The sequence below is a fragment of the Achroia grisella genome, unplaced genomic scaffold (genome assembly GCF_030625045.1).
Source record: "Achroia grisella isolate CSIRO2021 unplaced genomic scaffold, CSIRO_AGI_Agris_v1 utg5936, whole genome shotgun sequence".
Classification (NCBI taxonomy): Eukaryota; Metazoa; Arthropoda; class Insecta; order Lepidoptera; family Pyralidae; genus Achroia; species Achroia grisella.
This window is the reverse complement of record NW_026712956.1, coordinates 239,772-258,173: the sequence shown is the minus strand read 5'-3', so window position 1 is coordinate 258,173 and position 18,402 is coordinate 239,772. Positions and strand designations below refer to the sequence as shown.

Sequence of the window (18,402 nt, the reverse complement as noted above, 5' to 3'; positions counted from 1 at the left end):
GTAAGGATGATACGCAAGTAAATGGTAATCGGTACCTATATGCTCTTACATATACATCACAACTGACACATCATAATGTGACCCCAGTGGTATATACTTCTTGTCCTCCATAGGACTAAGACGTCTCGCCTTCGTAACCCGTATTTCACGCACACTGTCTCAGCAAAACCCTCGTCTGAGGTTGGTTGATTTCATTAGAAGTAAGTTATAATGGCACTGTTTCTCATATTGTCTAGATCTCTTTTTTTGTTAACAATAAAAATATTCTTCTTATGAAAGAAATACATTTAAATGATACTTAATTAAAGGTGGCAAAAAGACCCGGTCCAGCGTATTCCGACAGCATTCTCCTGTGCGGCACTGGTTTTCAACCGGACCTTTTTCTACAAGTTTTGAAGATAGTATAAAAAATATTAAAAAAAAAACTTGCTGACTAAGTATACAATGTTTATTTACATTAGATACTGATACGTAACAAAAATACATGACAAAAGTCTTTATAGGAACACACCTTTCTAACTAGGCTATACTTGGCGGCTGAAGTAGGGAGCCAGAAAACGTGTAGTAATAAAATCTTGTTCAACAAAATGAACCAAACATATGAAAATACTTCAAACATTTTGTATTACTATAAAAGAAGGTTGACGCTGTCTGAGGAATTTATTGAATTCATTATTAAAATACGTTACAACATTCCATTATTTCCCTCCATGAATTTCCACTCGTTAAATGTAATGATGACAATAAATTCTATTAGAAAAACAGCCAGTAATCTTAATAAAACAAGTATCAGATACAATAAAAATGTGCTTACACACAATTTGTTTGTTCTAACCAATAAATATCATTATGATATTGTAATTTGATATTAATGGGAAAAATAAACGAATTTATCTGAAAAATAAAGACAATAATTCATGTAAAATAAACAAATTATTAGTCATTACGCCATAAATGTGCTAATAAAATGGCTATTTTCCTTCATTTAGCTTAATATTGGATGGCTGTTGGATACGTGTTCAATTTGAATTTAAATGGAGGTTCGGTGAGTAGGTAATGCTCATGAATTATTTAAATTTTAAGTAACTAAATATGTAGCTGTATGCTTTGATAAAATTGTTATATAATACTTAATTTAAGTTTTGAAATTAATAAAGTAGGTATTATAAAAGACTGTAGGATAATATTTCAACGATTTTATAAAAATAATAATAATTTTCAGGTGAGTTATTCAAAAGCTGGCAATAGTTGAGCTAAATTTTCACTTGTTCATGGTTCGAGTATGCAAATTGGCAGAAACTATTAGATTTGTTAATGTTATTTTCTTTTTTAGTAGATAATAGGTAACCTACATATTATGTCTATCCTCGTCATATAATCTATCTTTACATCAAATTACATTAATATACGTTCAATTTTTAGAGGTAAAGAAGTTACAAACTGACAGACACATTTTCTAATATTATAATATTCCAACTGATGTATGACGATTTTTTTAATGGAAAATCCATTAAAAACATGATCCTGATGCCAGGAATTTAACATGATAACTTACATGATATTTTCCGAACCGCTTGGAGGTCAATCTGATATGCTAGAAATTGTGTCAACGGTCCACACTGCTAACAATTTCCTTCTGCCTGTGTAAACTATTGGTTATCACCATCGAAATGGATACACCTGTTGACTTTTTAAATGATTTATGCGTTAAAAAAAAACAACTTTATCGAATGAGGGTAAAAATGGCAAATAAAGACATATATCAGAAGTCAGCGAAATATTCTCATTTTTCTGCGGCCCGCATAAAAAGTGGCAGATTCTATTTTATAGGGCATCCATATAAAACAGGTTTTGGGTACGTACGATGCCTATTCCAACATAATCCATCATAGGCCTGTATTTCATATGCAATATATCATCGAATAATATAGTTCTATTTTCTTCATCTATATTTGGATTTACCCTTTGTATAAGTTAGCGACCGCCTTCAGTTTCCATACAGTGTAAATACATATATATAAATCTTGCGAAAAAAAATATAAAAAATATTGAGAAATGTGAGTTTTGGCAGTAAGAAGAGAAACATGGACGAAACAGTGACTTTGATTCTATAATATATAAATTTATATACATTGTCGTTTTGTTCATAAATGTATCTTGAATTATAGTTAAGATACTTACATTCTGGAGATAAGCCTACCTATGTACATTATTTCTTATTAATATAATTGCTAACTCAGTAAATTAACAGTTTAGCACTTCTGCTACTTTCCGATGGTGACGGGATCGATCCCTGCGTATTATAAACTATCTTGAGTATATAATTTGCAATGATCTGGGCATTTCTCTCTATTTCCATGTAATATTTGAGTTTTTATAATAAATAGTACTTATTTTAATTTCTACCAATTGTGTATTCGACAGTACATTAGTGAATATGTGTTTCTGCTATAATTGAATATAATTAACGCTAATAGGCCAATGAACCTAATTTTACTTATACTTACAATAAAAGATCTGCCTTAAGGTCACTTAAAGTTATGCATCAGGTCATAGAATGTCGAGTTGAAATACGGTAATCACAGCGTGTGCATAGAAAGTATGAAAGTGGTAGTAAGGTGCTTATCAAACCAAAAAAAACATTCGGCATACGTCGCGAAGCACAGAAATCTTTGTTTATGATTTGTCGCAACATACAGTGAAAGCTGACGGCCGATTATTATTATTTTTCGGTAACTGGATGCAATCTATAGAAAGTGCACTATGAATGAGTGATCGACGATTAATGTTACGGCGCGTAAACTTCAACTTATTTTATCACTCGTAAAACTATCAACCTTATGATTGACGAGGGAAAATGCAAATTTGAACGTGAATTAATCTAAACAATCGGCAAAATTATCTTTGTGAGTTTATAGAAAGCCGAAAGTGTTGATACACGAAAATTGATCATGTTTTCTTTGGACGAAAGTTGTAATTTGAATAGTTAAAACAAGACAATGCTCCGAGGAACGTGTCAGTCGCATGTCAGTCGGAGGTAATATAAACTAGTTGAGATACATATCGATAAGATAGATGCAATTCAAAACATATAAAATTATATTAATAGCAATTACCTTTCATCGATAAGTTATTAATATAGGAAAAATAATCTAGTCACTTGAAATATTGTACATGCGGTTCAAATATCGCCTAAGATATCCATACAGATAGAATTTCTTATAAATGCCCCCAGGAATGCATATACAAAGTTTCTAACCTCAATAATTTAGATTGTACATTGTATTACATAAATAATACGTAGTAAAACATATACTAAACATACAAACATAACATATCCTATGTACCTACTTAGAGGTGGATAGGATACCTACATAACCGAAACAAAGGTTCAAGCTTTGCGAACATTAATCCCATTAATCAAAATTACTCTAATCACTGTTCTTAGTGTTAGGACTTAAGAACTAGCTCGAAACTTTGCTGAAACAAGTCTTCAAAGTTATCTTTTCACTGTCTACTTATATATTTAAACATGATTTCGCAAAACTGCTAATAATTGCTATTTGTTTGATTCAGGCGTTTTTTTTTTATTGTGTTTGTGAAATAAAATTTTCTAATGAAATAGTTTAAAGACAAAAATATCTGAAAATAATATCCTCAAGTAACATGGAATATGTTTTTACTATATTTACATAAAAAATCAATAGTATCACTAAAGACTTACTTCTTCTAAAAAACACCCAAACCGAAACATACAATCATACTTATTTATATAAATATTTGTCACATGCGAGGAATCGACCCCCGACCATGGAGAATAAAGCGATGTGCTAAACGTCCAGACCACCTGGGGCATCAAATAAATCTACTACTCTGAAATTATATCTTCAAAATATATGTAGTAAGAAATAGTATACCTACATTTAGGCTAATATAATGAATGGTTCTTCATCATCATCATCATCATCGCAGCCCGGAAGACGTCCACTGCTGGTTCTTATTGCATGAATATTTGTTATTAGATTACTTTAAGTAATACAGAAACACGCATTTTTTTTACTTGAATAGCGTATAAATACAATATTATTGATATAGAGAAAAACCATGAAATGATATTGCTTTCTCCTTACAATCCTAACCTAGAATTTGCAGGTGTTAATGTTGCATAGATTAAAATATGTGGTTGAAGCTATTGTTAATAATTCAACAAGTAAAGCAGAATAAACCTAGGTAAACTTTGTAAAAAGTAGTCTGCGTAGATAACTCATTTTACTTTTTTTGTAGGGTGAGAGTAGGCAGTGATATTGGAGAAAAAGAGGTAAGACATCTTAGTCCTCTATTCTAGAGGATCGCATGATTGGTATCACCGGCGTCACATGATAAGTGATGTCCGTAATGATGTTCATATATATATACAAAAGTTTCTACTTACCATGAGGTAAGTCGTATGCTTACTTTATAATACTATTGGCGTCTGAAATAGGCTAGAGTTAGGTACCTACATAGACGACTTTTAGTGCTTATCTTTGGTATCCTTTTATTGAAGAATAGCTTTCAATGAGGGATTCATTACCCAAACTGTCATCTAAGCACTACCTACTGTACTATAGAATAAATAAAGCGTCTCTCTCAGACATAGATACAGTGGAATTAAAGCCATCTCAAAAAAGGCCGAATGACAATCGTAGAATAGGAAAACAATCGTATTTATATGAGTAAAAAAGGAGACTTTAGAGATGATAAGTATACTAAAACTTATTTGGAAAGAATTATGATCTTGATTGAAGAGTAGAAGTGGAATTGGGTATTCTCTGGCTACTTCTTATACTTAGTATTCTTGAATAGAGTCTTATACTTAGAGATACAGAGAAACATAATGGCATAAGACTGCAAGATAGGTGATGAAAATACATAGACATATGCGTAAAATACGTAATAAAATATTTTTATAAGTGTTAATCAGAATGGTTTCATTATATAGTTACTTAAATACATAATTGCTGATCGCAATGAAATACATTAACGTGCAGTTAAAGAATGAACTATATTCAGTTGCCTCAATTTCTAATATATTGTTTGTATAATATATTATAATATTGTTTTTGTACAAAATAATTGAACATTTAGTAGGATTTTAAGAAACTAAGTAACGAATTAAAACGTATCAAAAAAAAGTTTGCTAATACCTGATTATTGGTTACTCATTGATACTCAACATAATAGGCGATAACCTTTAATTGAGCCCTCGACACATATTTTAGACAAGAAAACAATAACGTGAAATCGTCCAATCTGAAACAAGGTTAAAACATTTAATACAAAGAAAAATTTAATCATGTATTTATGAAAAAATTGCTAAATACTGTCACAACGATATCTAATTTAATTAATTATTTTATTGAATCTAAGGTTAAATCCAGAGCAACAGTTATTTAATAGCAATTACTTGGTTCATTGCTCGCAGAAGATATTGATCCTTCAGTGAGGCAACTCCTCAGAGAAATAAACATTTTTAATAATTATTATTAACTGCGTTTTCTTCCAGAAAACAGATAATTTTTAAATAATTGAGAAAACGTGTCACCCATAGCAAGCTGGCGATTGCGTAAACTAGCGCCCCACTGGCGGCTCCAATGAACTGGAAAGCAAGGTCTTTGACTGAGCTCATTGTCTTATTTTACTGGTGTCGTTCCCATTAGGATCAGTTAAAACAATACCACAGGAAGGAAACTACTGGACACGGATCCCAGGCACCGCGCGTGAAAACTATCCCACTCACAACACAAAAACAACTTCGTTCCACTAATTTCAACCTTAGTATAAATAATCGGTGCAATACCGAAATGACATCAGTCGCAATACGTCGGTAACGATCACATCAGCATGATGTTGGCAACTGTTTTCATTCTATCGGTTGGTGCACTGGCGTCGGCACAAGTGTTTCATAAAGTTGAGTTAGCAAATGAGAAGACACCCTACGACTATGTGAACGAACGTTTGGAAGCAATCGGATCCGAAACAAGTTCTGGATTCCCTTTATCTAATTCGTACGAAGTTGAGGAAAGTGAGGATTATCCTGATAAATTAGAAGGAGCTGCATCTACAATCTTGAACACTGTTAGTGGTGTTGGCGGAGTTGGGGGTGTTGGTGGAATTGGATTAGGGCAAGGTTTAGGTTTGGGTGGAATAGGCCAATTGGGAGGTGTTGGAATTGGCCAGGGGTTAGGAATAGGCATTGGAGGAGTAGGTCTAGGTGGAGCTGGAGGAGTAGGTCTTGGTGGAGCTGGAGGAGTGGGTCTAGGTGGAGCTGGAGTTGGCGGTGGGGTTGGCCTAATCAATCCTGGACTTGGGGGTTTAGGTGGGATTGGTCTTGGGGGTGGCCTCCTCTATCATCCATTATTGGGAGCTCAAATTGGAGGTGGTTATGTGGACAAAAAGGCTTATGATGCAGCACAGAAAAAAGGAGCTGATGAAAATGTAGAAAAACTTGAAAAGAAAGTAGAAGAAGAAGCCAAGCATGGTCAAGAGGGTTTCCAACAAGCCGCAGCAGCTGCAAAGGCAGAAAAGGGAGAATCTAGTTTTTACAAAGATGAGGAAGCAAAGAAAAAAGCAGCCGGAGACGAAAAGTATTACGAGGGAGGACAGAAGGTTGATAAACATGGTATGTAGTTCTTCTAATATTTATTATTATAAATAAAAGTATAAAAAGTAATTAAACATACATATAAAATAATGACAAATAAATAACTTACAAACAAATGAAATGATAAATCTGTTACATTAGACAATAATCATATTTTTGCAGTTTAGTCTTCTTGGTCCTTGTTTAACAAAAAAGTATAATTTACGTATGATTGTATTTTTAATTATTTTTAATATAATTATTTTTTAATACATATATATCTAAACATTTCTGAAATTATTTAGAGTCATATAAATAATGTGTGCATATAAATATTTAAGGGGCCAATGAAGAGCAATTAAAGAAGGCAAAGAGTCATAAAAAGGGCCACGTAAGCAAGGGCTTTAAAACATCCAGTAGTAAGAATGAGGAGGAAAAAACGGAGAGCTTCTACGATGAAGCTCATGATGAAGCAGACCACAAAATTGCCGGGCAAAATGCTGGATCATTCGGAGAGAATTCTAAGCAAGGATTTAAAGGAGCCCACGAGGAGAAAATCTTGGATGCTAATGCACATGGCAAGGAAGGTCATCATGTTTCTGCAGAGAAAATTGACGACAGCAAAGCAAACAAGGTAAGCCCACTTTTTACTCATTAAACTACGATCCTCAAACTACATAATAATAATAAAAACCCTAGACAATTCACAGAACAATCTAGTCCTAAGTTAACCAGAGCTTGTATTTTGGGTACTAGATAACTGATATAAATACTTACATACAATTTTATGCGAGTACATAGTAAATATTATATGATTTTTATATGAAAATCAAGCTGATGGCTCTTACTTGTAAGAAGACAATAACTATTTTTTCTGGTAAATTTTATGTTATACGTCTAAAATAAACAAATTTTTAGACAGAGATTGTAAGTGATGAAGATTGATTTTTAATTAAAATATCCCAAGAGCTTGTTCTAAACAAAACTCACTGTAATAAGGTAAAATAACGGTGCGAATTAGTACTAGTAGAATATTATTGTTAATTTATTTTTATTGTACTAAGGATTTGCGAATAATTTTAAGTTAGCAAAAATTACAAAGACTCCATACAGAGAATAATAAATTTACCATCTGAAAATCAATAACAATATATACAATTTGCTCTATAGGTACATGTACCTTTTATATCTTATTTTCTTCTTGCAAATTTTGATTATAAGCAGTATTTCTACTACAAATACACTTATTTGAGAGCATCCTTAAAATTAATCAGATATTTTACTAGACAACATTTATTTTATAATATGTCCAAAAACATTCAAAATTTATCAAATAATTTCCAATTGTATGGTACTTTTAAAACAACTTTACCTACTAATAACTAAACCTATATATTTTACTTTATATAGTAAATACGGAATTCTATTTGAGTTCCTGAATTTACCGTCATAAACCTACCAACATTACATCGTAAAACGATAAAATCTTTGTGACAACAATAAATAACACGAGAAAGGTGCGTAAAACATGAAAAACAATTTCAAAGTTGTGTATCATAAAGTACATAATATAATAATTACACCTATTTTACCTTTACTATTACCCATTTTATTAAAATATATTTTAAATAATAATTAAATTAATTTATCACTTTTATGAAAAGGGAAAATGAAATAAGTGAACTGCGGTATATTCATAAATACATTTGTCTCGTTCATGCATGTTAGTTCAAGAAACTTCTGAAGTTTTACTTAAGCTTTATGAGTACTACACATTCAAAGAAATTTTCAATTAAAATATGTCTAATATAAATTAACGCCACAGCAAGAGCTTTATGCGGTATAACATTAGGAGATACGCCTAGGAGATGAAAAATCTAATAAAAGTGTAGATTGAAAGATAAATTTAAGTAGAGTAAGCTGGAACGTAAATGTCAAAATTGACAACGACCAAAAGCACTAAACGTATTCGTATGAACCGAATTTGGCGTTCCATTATCTTGGCGACCCATTGTCTCTGCCTGAATAATGTCCTGACTATATGTATATTATTGTATATATATTTATGCTAATAATATAGAAAAAACAGTATACATCATCATTATTGCCTTGCCTTCATCCCATTGTTTGGGGTCGATGTAAAATGCCATCTTCTTCTCCTGATCATTATCCGCACTTTACGCATATCATATTACACACAATCATCTTTTTATCGGTCGTCCTCTCACTTTACATCTTGTATAAACGAAATATTTATTCCACTAAATTATCTATTTCAGGGTGAATTTCTGCAGAAAGGCTACAAGGGTGGTGCCGAACAGCTGGAGAAATTCAATAACCTCGGCGCCCACTCTGTGCATGGTCACCAAGAGGCAAGTGGAGGATACCAACAAAACAAAGGAATCTTGCCTATCCACCGCCGTTAAACACTTCCCAACTGAATGTACGCTTTGAAAATATACCGTTTTTGATTTTTTCACTATTGTTGAGTATTTATTTCTGCCTGTATTGTCCACATTTACTTTATTTTAATCTTATAAATAAACATATAATTATTGAGACTTTGTTCCGCAGAATATGCCATAGTTATCTGTGCAACAATACATAATATACCGATAGTTAATTTCTAACTATAAGGTCTACTTCAACTATATTAGTAATTGTATTTGCTTCTGCACTTAAAGAATTTGTTAAATTACTATTACAGATTCCGATGCCGTTTCGGATACAAGGGTTGATCCCTTTCACGTCTTTTAGTCTATTTTCTTGTATATTCCATAATAATATGAAAGTCATCGTCGATTATTTCACTTTTTATACAATTTGCATTTACGGATTCTCCCATTAGAATTTAGATACATAACTTCTTATATATTTTGCAAACTTTAATAATAAAAACAAGTGTAAAGCTCGTGTTTAATTGACTATAGACTTAAATGACATGACAAACATCACACAATATATAACACTAGCTCCCATAGTGCTTAAATACTATTGCACTTCTCACAAACAAAATTTGCAGTTGTATCCAATAATTTATCATTCATATCATCATACAGATCATACAGCCAATAGAAAGATAGCTGGTTGGAGGTTAAACCTACAGTACTACTGTTACAGATCATTTCAATATATCACTGTAGACACAGTGCTGCATGGAAAGCAGTTGCGACTTCTTAATGCGAATGCATGCTAACATTCAAAAACACCGAAATATACTCGTAAATAAAAGCACATCTTTAAAAAATACAAATTTATTAACAATCAATAGAGAAAACAAACATGCATTGAATTATTATTAAGATTACCTAACTATAAGCAGCCTATAGAAGTTTTATAGCTTTACTTAAGGAAGTACCATATTATCAGAGACACATGTAAATTTGTATAACATAACATTTCTTAACTTCACAGAATAAAAACAAATATTGGTTATCATTAATAAAAACACAAATTAAACTACATAATCTTCATTCTCTTTTTATTTAAAGAACAACTTCTGCTAAAGCCGTTGCAGTACATAAAAGATGGAGACTTCAGAGGCGGACTGTTCGACTGATAACCTGACTCATTGCTACATTGACTATGGAGGAACCTAAAAACAAATTGAGAAAAAAATTACGATTTGATAAAATCTTTTTCATTAATACCTTTATTTTGTTCATGGCACATTATTCATACTAATCTAAATTCCAATAACATCAATTGCAATTTGAAGCTAGTAATCTCTAAATTATAACAAAAAAAACTGGCTGAAGATAAAAAATTCGAAACTAATTTGTAATTCGAATTTGGTACGTCCAATTTAATCCAATCAGAACACAATTTTAACATGCAAATCACAGACCGCGACTGTCATAATAAAATAAAAAAAAGAAAACTTTTTATATTAAATTCGCATTAGCATAATCGCTGGCAGCTTCTTGTCATTATCGTTTAGAATACCATTACAGATTCTTTAAAAAGTGGCTGTACCCTGCCGACTCAGGCGTTGGAGGCGTGAACACTGTCGATGAGATCTTGTTCGATGTATTGGATCTCTGAAAAAAACACACACAAGATTAATTCATATTATATTTATATACTAGCTGTTCCCGCGACTTCGTCCGCGTGGAATTGAACTTTATTTTTCTAAAATAAAAGTAGCATAAGTTACTCCTTATTATAACAGATACTTGCCAAAAAAAGTCCCGTCAAAATCGGTCCAGCCATTTCAGAGATTAGCCGGAACAAGCAGACAGAAACAGGATTTCAATATTACAAACAGACACTCCAATTTTATTTATATGTAGGTATAGATGACACACATTGCACTTCTATCACCAAGAATATTACAGAATACATTGTGAAACTGTGGTACCACTCGTACCATGTTGTTACCGAAGACTAGGGGTCTACCGAAGGGTTAGGCGTCTATTTACTCTATAATTATGCACAAACAAACAAAACAGCCAACAATGCAATGACAGAAGAAACACTATCGCTGTCAAACTGAGCTCACGCTTAAAAGTACTGCATTTTTTGGATAATTGTCGCCTATTTTCATGAACCACGCAACCCAGCGTTGCTATTCCGAACGACTAAGATGTTATACCAAAATTCCTTCAACCAAAATACATCTTACAAAGCAAGGTGCTTGGCAGCCGAATTAGTACAGTGAGGTAGTGAGGCAGAGAACTTTTTACAAATTTGCCCCTATTGCTAAGAAATCTGTATTATTACATATATATTTTCTAACTACTTGTACATCCTCTTTACACGCTCTTTCTCTTTCTCACTATACGCTCTTTGCCTATCAGAGAAAAGAGCGTTATAATCCCTATTAATTCACAGACACGAGAATAACTTTATTAGATATGTAATTAGTTATTCTTCGAATACAGATTAATGACGTCATATAGAGGCAGAATCTCTTTTACTGAAGGCTGTATATATTTGACGGCCTCGGTGGTCTAGCGGTTTAGCACACCGCTTTATTTCCGATAGCCGCAGGTTCGATTCCTCGCACGGTGCAAACATTTGTATTCACAAGTTGTATCGGTCTGGGTAATTTGTATGTTATTATGTATATATTTACAAAAAAACTAAGTATTTATATCAATTGTCTAGTACCCGTAACACAAGCTCTGCTTACCGTGGGACTATATGGCACTGTGTTAATTGTCCAGGGTTATTTATTATTATTTATGTACCATAGTCGTAAATGATATCTGTGATGTACGCACACGTTTACAGACACCGCTGACAAAGTTAATTAATTCGGGAGACGAGTACAGTACGTTCCCACCCTGTTACGTGGGATTTAATTAAGTTTGGTAAAATGTGGGCAAGTCGAGTGTTATGTTCACGGTAACGCGTCAGTCAGGGTTGCCAACCTTAAAACTACTAGGGGCCACACATAAACGTCACATATTACGTAAAATAAGGGATTGAAGACGTCACCAAGTTTGTGTAAAAATCATAAAATCTAGATAACAAGAGTTTTTGATAGACTGAATTTGGTGAAATCTTGTGTATTAGCTCAATATGTCTCTTGTACGTCAGATTGTGATCTACTTTTGTACGTAAAAATCTCGTACAAACTTGTGCGGGGGGTGAAAAAACGAGTATTTGTTCACGGGTAGTTCAGTTGGCAACCCTACCGCCACCTGAATCCTCCAATTGAGTTTACTGTACGTATATTCGTTACAATGTATTTGATATAGTTTGTGATACTAGTGAAATATATAGACGACAGTCATGTTCCATTAGGCGGCCCATTAACTTAGTAGCCATTCCAATTAATTAAAAGCAAACAGTACAGCAAAAATCATAAACATTCTTTTACGCTTATTTACAATTGTTCACGTTCTATAAATGTAATATTTACCGTAATTATATTATTTACTAGCTATCGATATTTTGACGCTATTACAAGCGTCCCTCCTGGTCACATGTCGACTCAAAGTATCAAGATCAAATTTTTTTGCATATAATATTACCTGGTGTTATGATATCAGTCAACCTGATGATTAAATTGTAACCATAGCATTTGAAGGCAGCATAGTGCTCTGTTCATATATACAGTAATCCTAATGCATCTAAACTCCTCTGATCGACCCTTCGTCCCATTCAAACGGGGATAGAAATGACTACGGCCTGAGCCGAGGTTCAAACCCCTAGCGGTGCTCTCAGAATAAAGTCATATCTGTCAGGCTCACGCTTTATTGGCCTTCAGCCGCTCCATAAGTCCTTCCGCGAGTTTGAAGTGACATCTGTACTCGCCCCCTACATCCGGTGAAGCTATGAAAGCCAGCTGCGGCACCACAGCATAAGAATGGTTCGAAAAAAATATGTAATGTGTACATTGTGCATTAATACGAGATTTTTCTTACCTGGCTTTGGGAACTGAAGTTGCCACTGCGCTGCTTCGTAATCCGTAATGGGGTAACAAGATTGGACTGATATGGTTGCTGAAATGAAACCACATTTATGTGAACTAAAGGATATTTTTTATACATGATATAAATAAATAATAAACAACTTTGGGCAATTATCACAGCACTATGTAGTGCCAATCTGAGGTATAGGTACTAGATAATTGATAGAAATACTTAAATACATTTTTTATGTACATAATGTACAAAAGTTATATAAATGGTTGTGTAAGTTAATTTTACAGTATCAGGGATCGTATATTGGGGAAATATTGTCACTTACTGTTATTCAAGTATTATAATATTGTAATGAAAAGAAATGTAACAACATAATATTATATTAAATAAATTATGATCTCTTTTTTATAAAGTATTATATTAGTAAGATCCAAAACTGGATCTTACTAATATAATACTTTATAAAAAAGATACAATATACGATCTCTGATACTGTAAAATTTACTTACCCAACCATTTATGTAACTTTACCATGTACCAAACAAATAAATAAACCATTATTATAGCTATCATTACTCGTGCTTATAAAATACCCAAAGCAATACAAACAATCATACTCATGAATACAAATGTTTATATCTTGCGAGAATCAAACACGCGAACATTGGATATGTGACGATGTGCTAAACCGCCTTCCCATTCAGCTTATTAGTAAACATACATTTTTTATTTATAACAAATACTTTATCGCAATACCTATTACCTACATTGAAAATAATTTGCTCTTGGGTTATCCCATTTTATGACATTTTATTTTAGATAATAAAGAAATACCGATATCCTGATAGCAACTGAGACTGTATATATTAAGAATAAATTCCAATCATTATTAAATATATTCTTATCACACATACACAAACAATTAAATGTAATGAGGTCGCAACGTCATGTAAGGAAAGTCGTTGAACAACAACAATAAAGAATAACAAACGCTCTAAATTTTCTCAATCAGATTAACAGAACAAATCTAATTAATATAAAACTGTATTGGTCAGCTTAACCTCGGTAACAGCATATCGTTATCCCTATATCCTATCAATGTTATCAATGCGTAAGGTTATGCAGATGAATTGATGTTTGTTAATCTTTCGTGCAAGAGGAGGACATTGTTAGTAATGTCAACTAACGATCCCATTTGACCTCCACGTAGAAAACCATAGATATAAATTCCTAGTAAATTTGTCACTATGGGCTAACTGACCAGACCTCATGCATCTTATCATCCTCTATTAGTGCTCCATCAGCGAACCGTTAACGCAGGCGGGAAAACCATTCCATTATCATTCATAAAAGAAATATTTCACGCAGCGTAGAAGATTGTTAGTAACGTGGACTAATAATCACATAGCTAGCAATGTACCATGTCAGTTTGACCTCCACGCAGTTACCCATGAAAACCGCTATTATAAATTCCTGCCTTAAAAATGAATTCCTATGAGCTAACTGAGCTGACCCCGCCAGTGTAAAGCCAATATACAAAAAAAAATCTTTCATGCAATATTCACTAAACGAAGTAAAATTCAGAACATTGTTATATCCCTGATTAATACCCAGGTATCTTTATACCCTACTCATGTGGACAGAGCTGCAGTATACACCTAGTAAGTATGTAAGTTAAACTTCACAATACTTTTCGTGATGTTACTGGTGCGTTCATATCATGGATAGTTACAAATACATAGGCAGAAGCTGTAAAGAAATAATAATTATGCTAATACTTACATTGTATGGCGTGCTCTTAGCAGTCCGTTTGAATGTTGGAGTTGATTGTATGAAATTCGGTGACAGGTTCGAGTTTGGAGAGATCGGGATGTTGAACGGCGATGTTTGTTCTAAATAATGACATAATTAATTATGTTTTATAATCACATATTTATTTTTTCATATTGTTCAATTAAAGTTTTTAAACACGACTAGTCCTGAAGAATAAGCATAATAAGTATTTTATATGAAAATGAAATGGGAATCAATTTACGGCCCATCTGATGGTAAGCGGTAACTGTCGCCTATACATTAACTAACAGCACTAAGGACATATGATACTTATTGGAATACTCATGCATTGCCATTCCTTGTCATCCCTCTATACTAAGAACTGCAAAAATAAGTAGGTAAATTTCCGGTTTTAGTATTTAACTGTATTTTACGAAATGGTAAAATCCAATAAATTTATCCATTTATTTTACCATTTCGTACATTACAGTTAAATAATAAATTTTTGTAACATTCCAACTGACCAAAAGACAAAAGACCGTCAGATTATCATTTAAACGGGTTTTTAACTAGTTAGCCTTCCGTGTATCATTGTAAATTATAATTACTTGATTGATTAGCGATTTGAGATTCCATATGTTTTATAGTTTTCTGTTGTTCCTTCAGTTGCTTGTGTTGCTTTTGACACAGTTCAGTCATACGTTTCAGTTCAGATCGCGCTGTGTAGAATTTCTTTGTCTGAAAAGAATCATAAGATCAACAAATTTTAGATTTTTTCTATTGTAATTAATATACTTATAAGCACAGATAACATAATATTACATACTTATAAGTCTATTATTTCATAAATTCTGATGTGTGGTGTGGCCAACATATCAGAACTCAACTGTAAAACAGCGCTGGAACTATGTTTCCAGCATTATTCTGAATTGTTTTGTAATGTGTGTAAATTGTTATTTGTTTTCTTGTTGTATTTTATATGTCATTATTGTTGTGTACGAGTCAATAAATCTATTCTATGCTTAAAAATATATATAGAATGCTGCAATATACATATTATTAGCAAGAAACATGAGCATTGTATGAAAAGTACCTACTCTTTTGAATTTATGCATATGTTGTTATTTTATAATTATTTAAAAAAAAAGGTAGTTTTCTCTATGGTCATGTGTTATCTCCTACCAAATACACGATTTAAGCATACAAATATAAAGAAAATATAAAGAAAATTGATCTCTTTGGAAAATATTGTTTTTTATATAAAAGTTTTTAAAACTAAGTAAATATAATTTACCGACTGAAACAAATAAGAGAGTAATCTACGGCGATGCTGCTTCTGGAACTGCAAAACTTCGCAACACTTTTTAATTATCTCTTCAGGTTCCGTAAAATAGTCCTGAATCTCTGGTTTCATCTATAAGTTTTGTTAAAACAGTATGTTTTTATTATATTATATTATAGCATTATTACCACAGATAAGAGAATATTACCATAGTATTCACTATGGTGAACTAATATATGCTATTGCGCACCGTACCCACAGGTGGCTACAACTGAAAATCAATTAGCTTCCTGGGCAAAAATTATACTGAGCTACGGTCTTTTTGTACTACTGCAAACAATTGCTGCCCCCTCCGATCTATCAAATCGTCCAACTCAAACGGGGATCCAAATTATGAAGGCCTAAGCTGATGTTATAATCCCTAGCTATCTAAGATGACATGTCTCCAAACCCTATAATTTCGCTGCCCAATCTCATGATGAATTAGGTGAGACTGAGATACCCACTCAGACGACTGCATACAAACTCTAACTCTGTCTACTTCCTTATTCACTTCATCGTAAAACGCATCTTTTAAGGCGGAACCTTTTGAGGGAATTTAATTAACTTGGGATAGTCCTAAAATTCTCAATGATAATTTTCTATATGATCCCATATGAGAGTTTCAGAATATATACTTACATTGTTCTCATTACACTAATCAAATCTTTATTCATCTACGTCTGAGTAAAGTATTATAAAAAAAAGATAGTTAAATTTACCTTCAGTTGTATAAAAACCTACCTCATGTCAGGATAGTTATTCCACAGAGGGTTCGAGGAAGCGATGATATTATATTAACTTTAAATTAATTTTAAGATTAGGTATTTAATAGCAAACACATAATGTTTCGCCAAGAATATAAAAACATATACGTACATCAGGAACAAGTCTCATTACAGAACACGGCACTCGACATACTAAACAAGTAGTATTTTGTTTTATATCTAAAACAAATAATAATTTGTATGTAATTATAGTATTTATTAAATTATTACTACCTAATAAAATATTGTTGAATTTGAGTAAAAGAAGTTACTAACCATTTTCCAAACAATTGCAGCAGAACATGTGACCACATGATGTCAAATTAAGAGTAATGCCGGGTTCCAATTGACTGAAACAATTATTGCAGTGTATCCAATCCATTATTTTAATTGAATCGTAAAGTATAAATCAATTTTATTTATTTATTAATCAGCTTACATATTGGATGCATGTTTAAATTCACGCGCCAACTGTAATTTTTTTTTCACGACTCGCTCAGAACCAAAGTCTCACAGCCATACTGCTTTCTTATCCTTTTTTTAATAATACTAAACATAGAATCTATCATAAGCCAATTTGCGGAATACATTTATAATAAAAGATTTTGGAGACAATAATGCAAAATACCTAATAAACTGTATCTCTTATTTTTAGTACATTTTTATCGATAGTTTCTTTAATTTTGTAACAATCTTTCCTTTGTTTTTTCCTTAATGCTATTATTATAACAGTTTAAACAATATTATTACGTAATAATAAATGTTCAAGTAGTTTTTTGTTAAGTAAAGACAAGATAAACTTTATTTTAAATTTTATTTATCAAATGATAAAGAGAAATGAGAATGTTTTAGAATATTGAATTTAGATTTGAATGAATAAATTCGATTTTGAAATCAAACGTTCTACTGGCGTACTTTTACTTTTAAAAACTACTTCCTTTACATGTTATTAGAATAGCTTACCAAAATGGGAGTAATCTGGATGCAAAATGTGCCTATCCGAATATATTTGTATTGGTTAGTAGGTATAACTGATATTATTTAATCTAAGCACTCCCCAGAACATACGGCGACTCTGATAGATCTAAGAATCTACTAGATATTAAAATAATAAAAACTTAATAAACTACTTATGTAATTAATATTTGCGACTAGACATTAGCCTGTATCATTCCAATAATAATAATTTTACTTAGTATGGAGCCATCAAAGTTGTAAATATACAAAAAAAATCCTCAAAATAAGTGCAACAAAATAAAAAAAACAGTTGAATTTCTTTCTTAGAGACAAGTATTTATTACACCTACATAACAAACATATAAAACCAATTTAAAAAACTGCATACAATCTATATGTAGTTTTAAATATTTAAACGATTTTGTTCAAAGTGGCAACAATGATAATAAAGTCCAATGAATGATGTATTTTTTTTTTATATTAATTTTTCATTTATCGTGTCGATATTTTTTTTCAGTTGTGTACATTTTTTATAAAAATTATATTGTCCAATCTATAACATTATTAATTATTTTCTCAAATACGTAC

At 32.0% G+C, this 18,402-nt stretch overlaps 2 protein-coding genes across 2 annotated transcripts; one reads left to right on the top strand and one right to left on the bottom strand.

The window, feature by feature from the left end:
• The first annotated feature begins 5,866 nt into the window (after nucleotides 1-5,866).
• On the top strand, nucleotides 5,867-9,048 carry LOC131848817 (pupal cuticle protein 36a-like). Its single transcript, XM_059198755.1, has 3 exons — nucleotides 5,867-6,661; nucleotides 6,964-7,256; nucleotides 8,902-9,048. Exons 1-3 carry the CDS (start codon nucleotides 5,884-5,886, stop codon nucleotides 9,046-9,048), a joined length of 1,218 nt encoding a protein of 405 aa, XP_059054738.1. The 5' UTR covers nucleotides 5,867-5,883.
• Nucleotides 9,049-10,569: 1,521 nt separating this feature from the next.
• Nucleotides 10,570-17,239, bottom strand: LOC131848820 (probable E3 SUMO-protein ligase RNF212). The gene is made up of 7 exons (XM_059198759.1): nucleotides 17,134-17,239; nucleotides 16,970-17,037; nucleotides 16,064-16,183; nucleotides 15,378-15,507; nucleotides 14,779-14,888; nucleotides 12,997-13,074; nucleotides 10,570-10,662 (listed from the first exon to the last, which is right to left on the bottom strand). The coding sequence occupies exons 1-7, from the start codon at nucleotides 17,237-17,239 to the stop codon at nucleotides 10,570-10,572; spliced, it is 705 nt and encodes a 234-aa protein (XP_059054742.1).
• Between the last annotated feature and the right edge of the window lie 1,163 nt (nucleotides 17,240-18,402).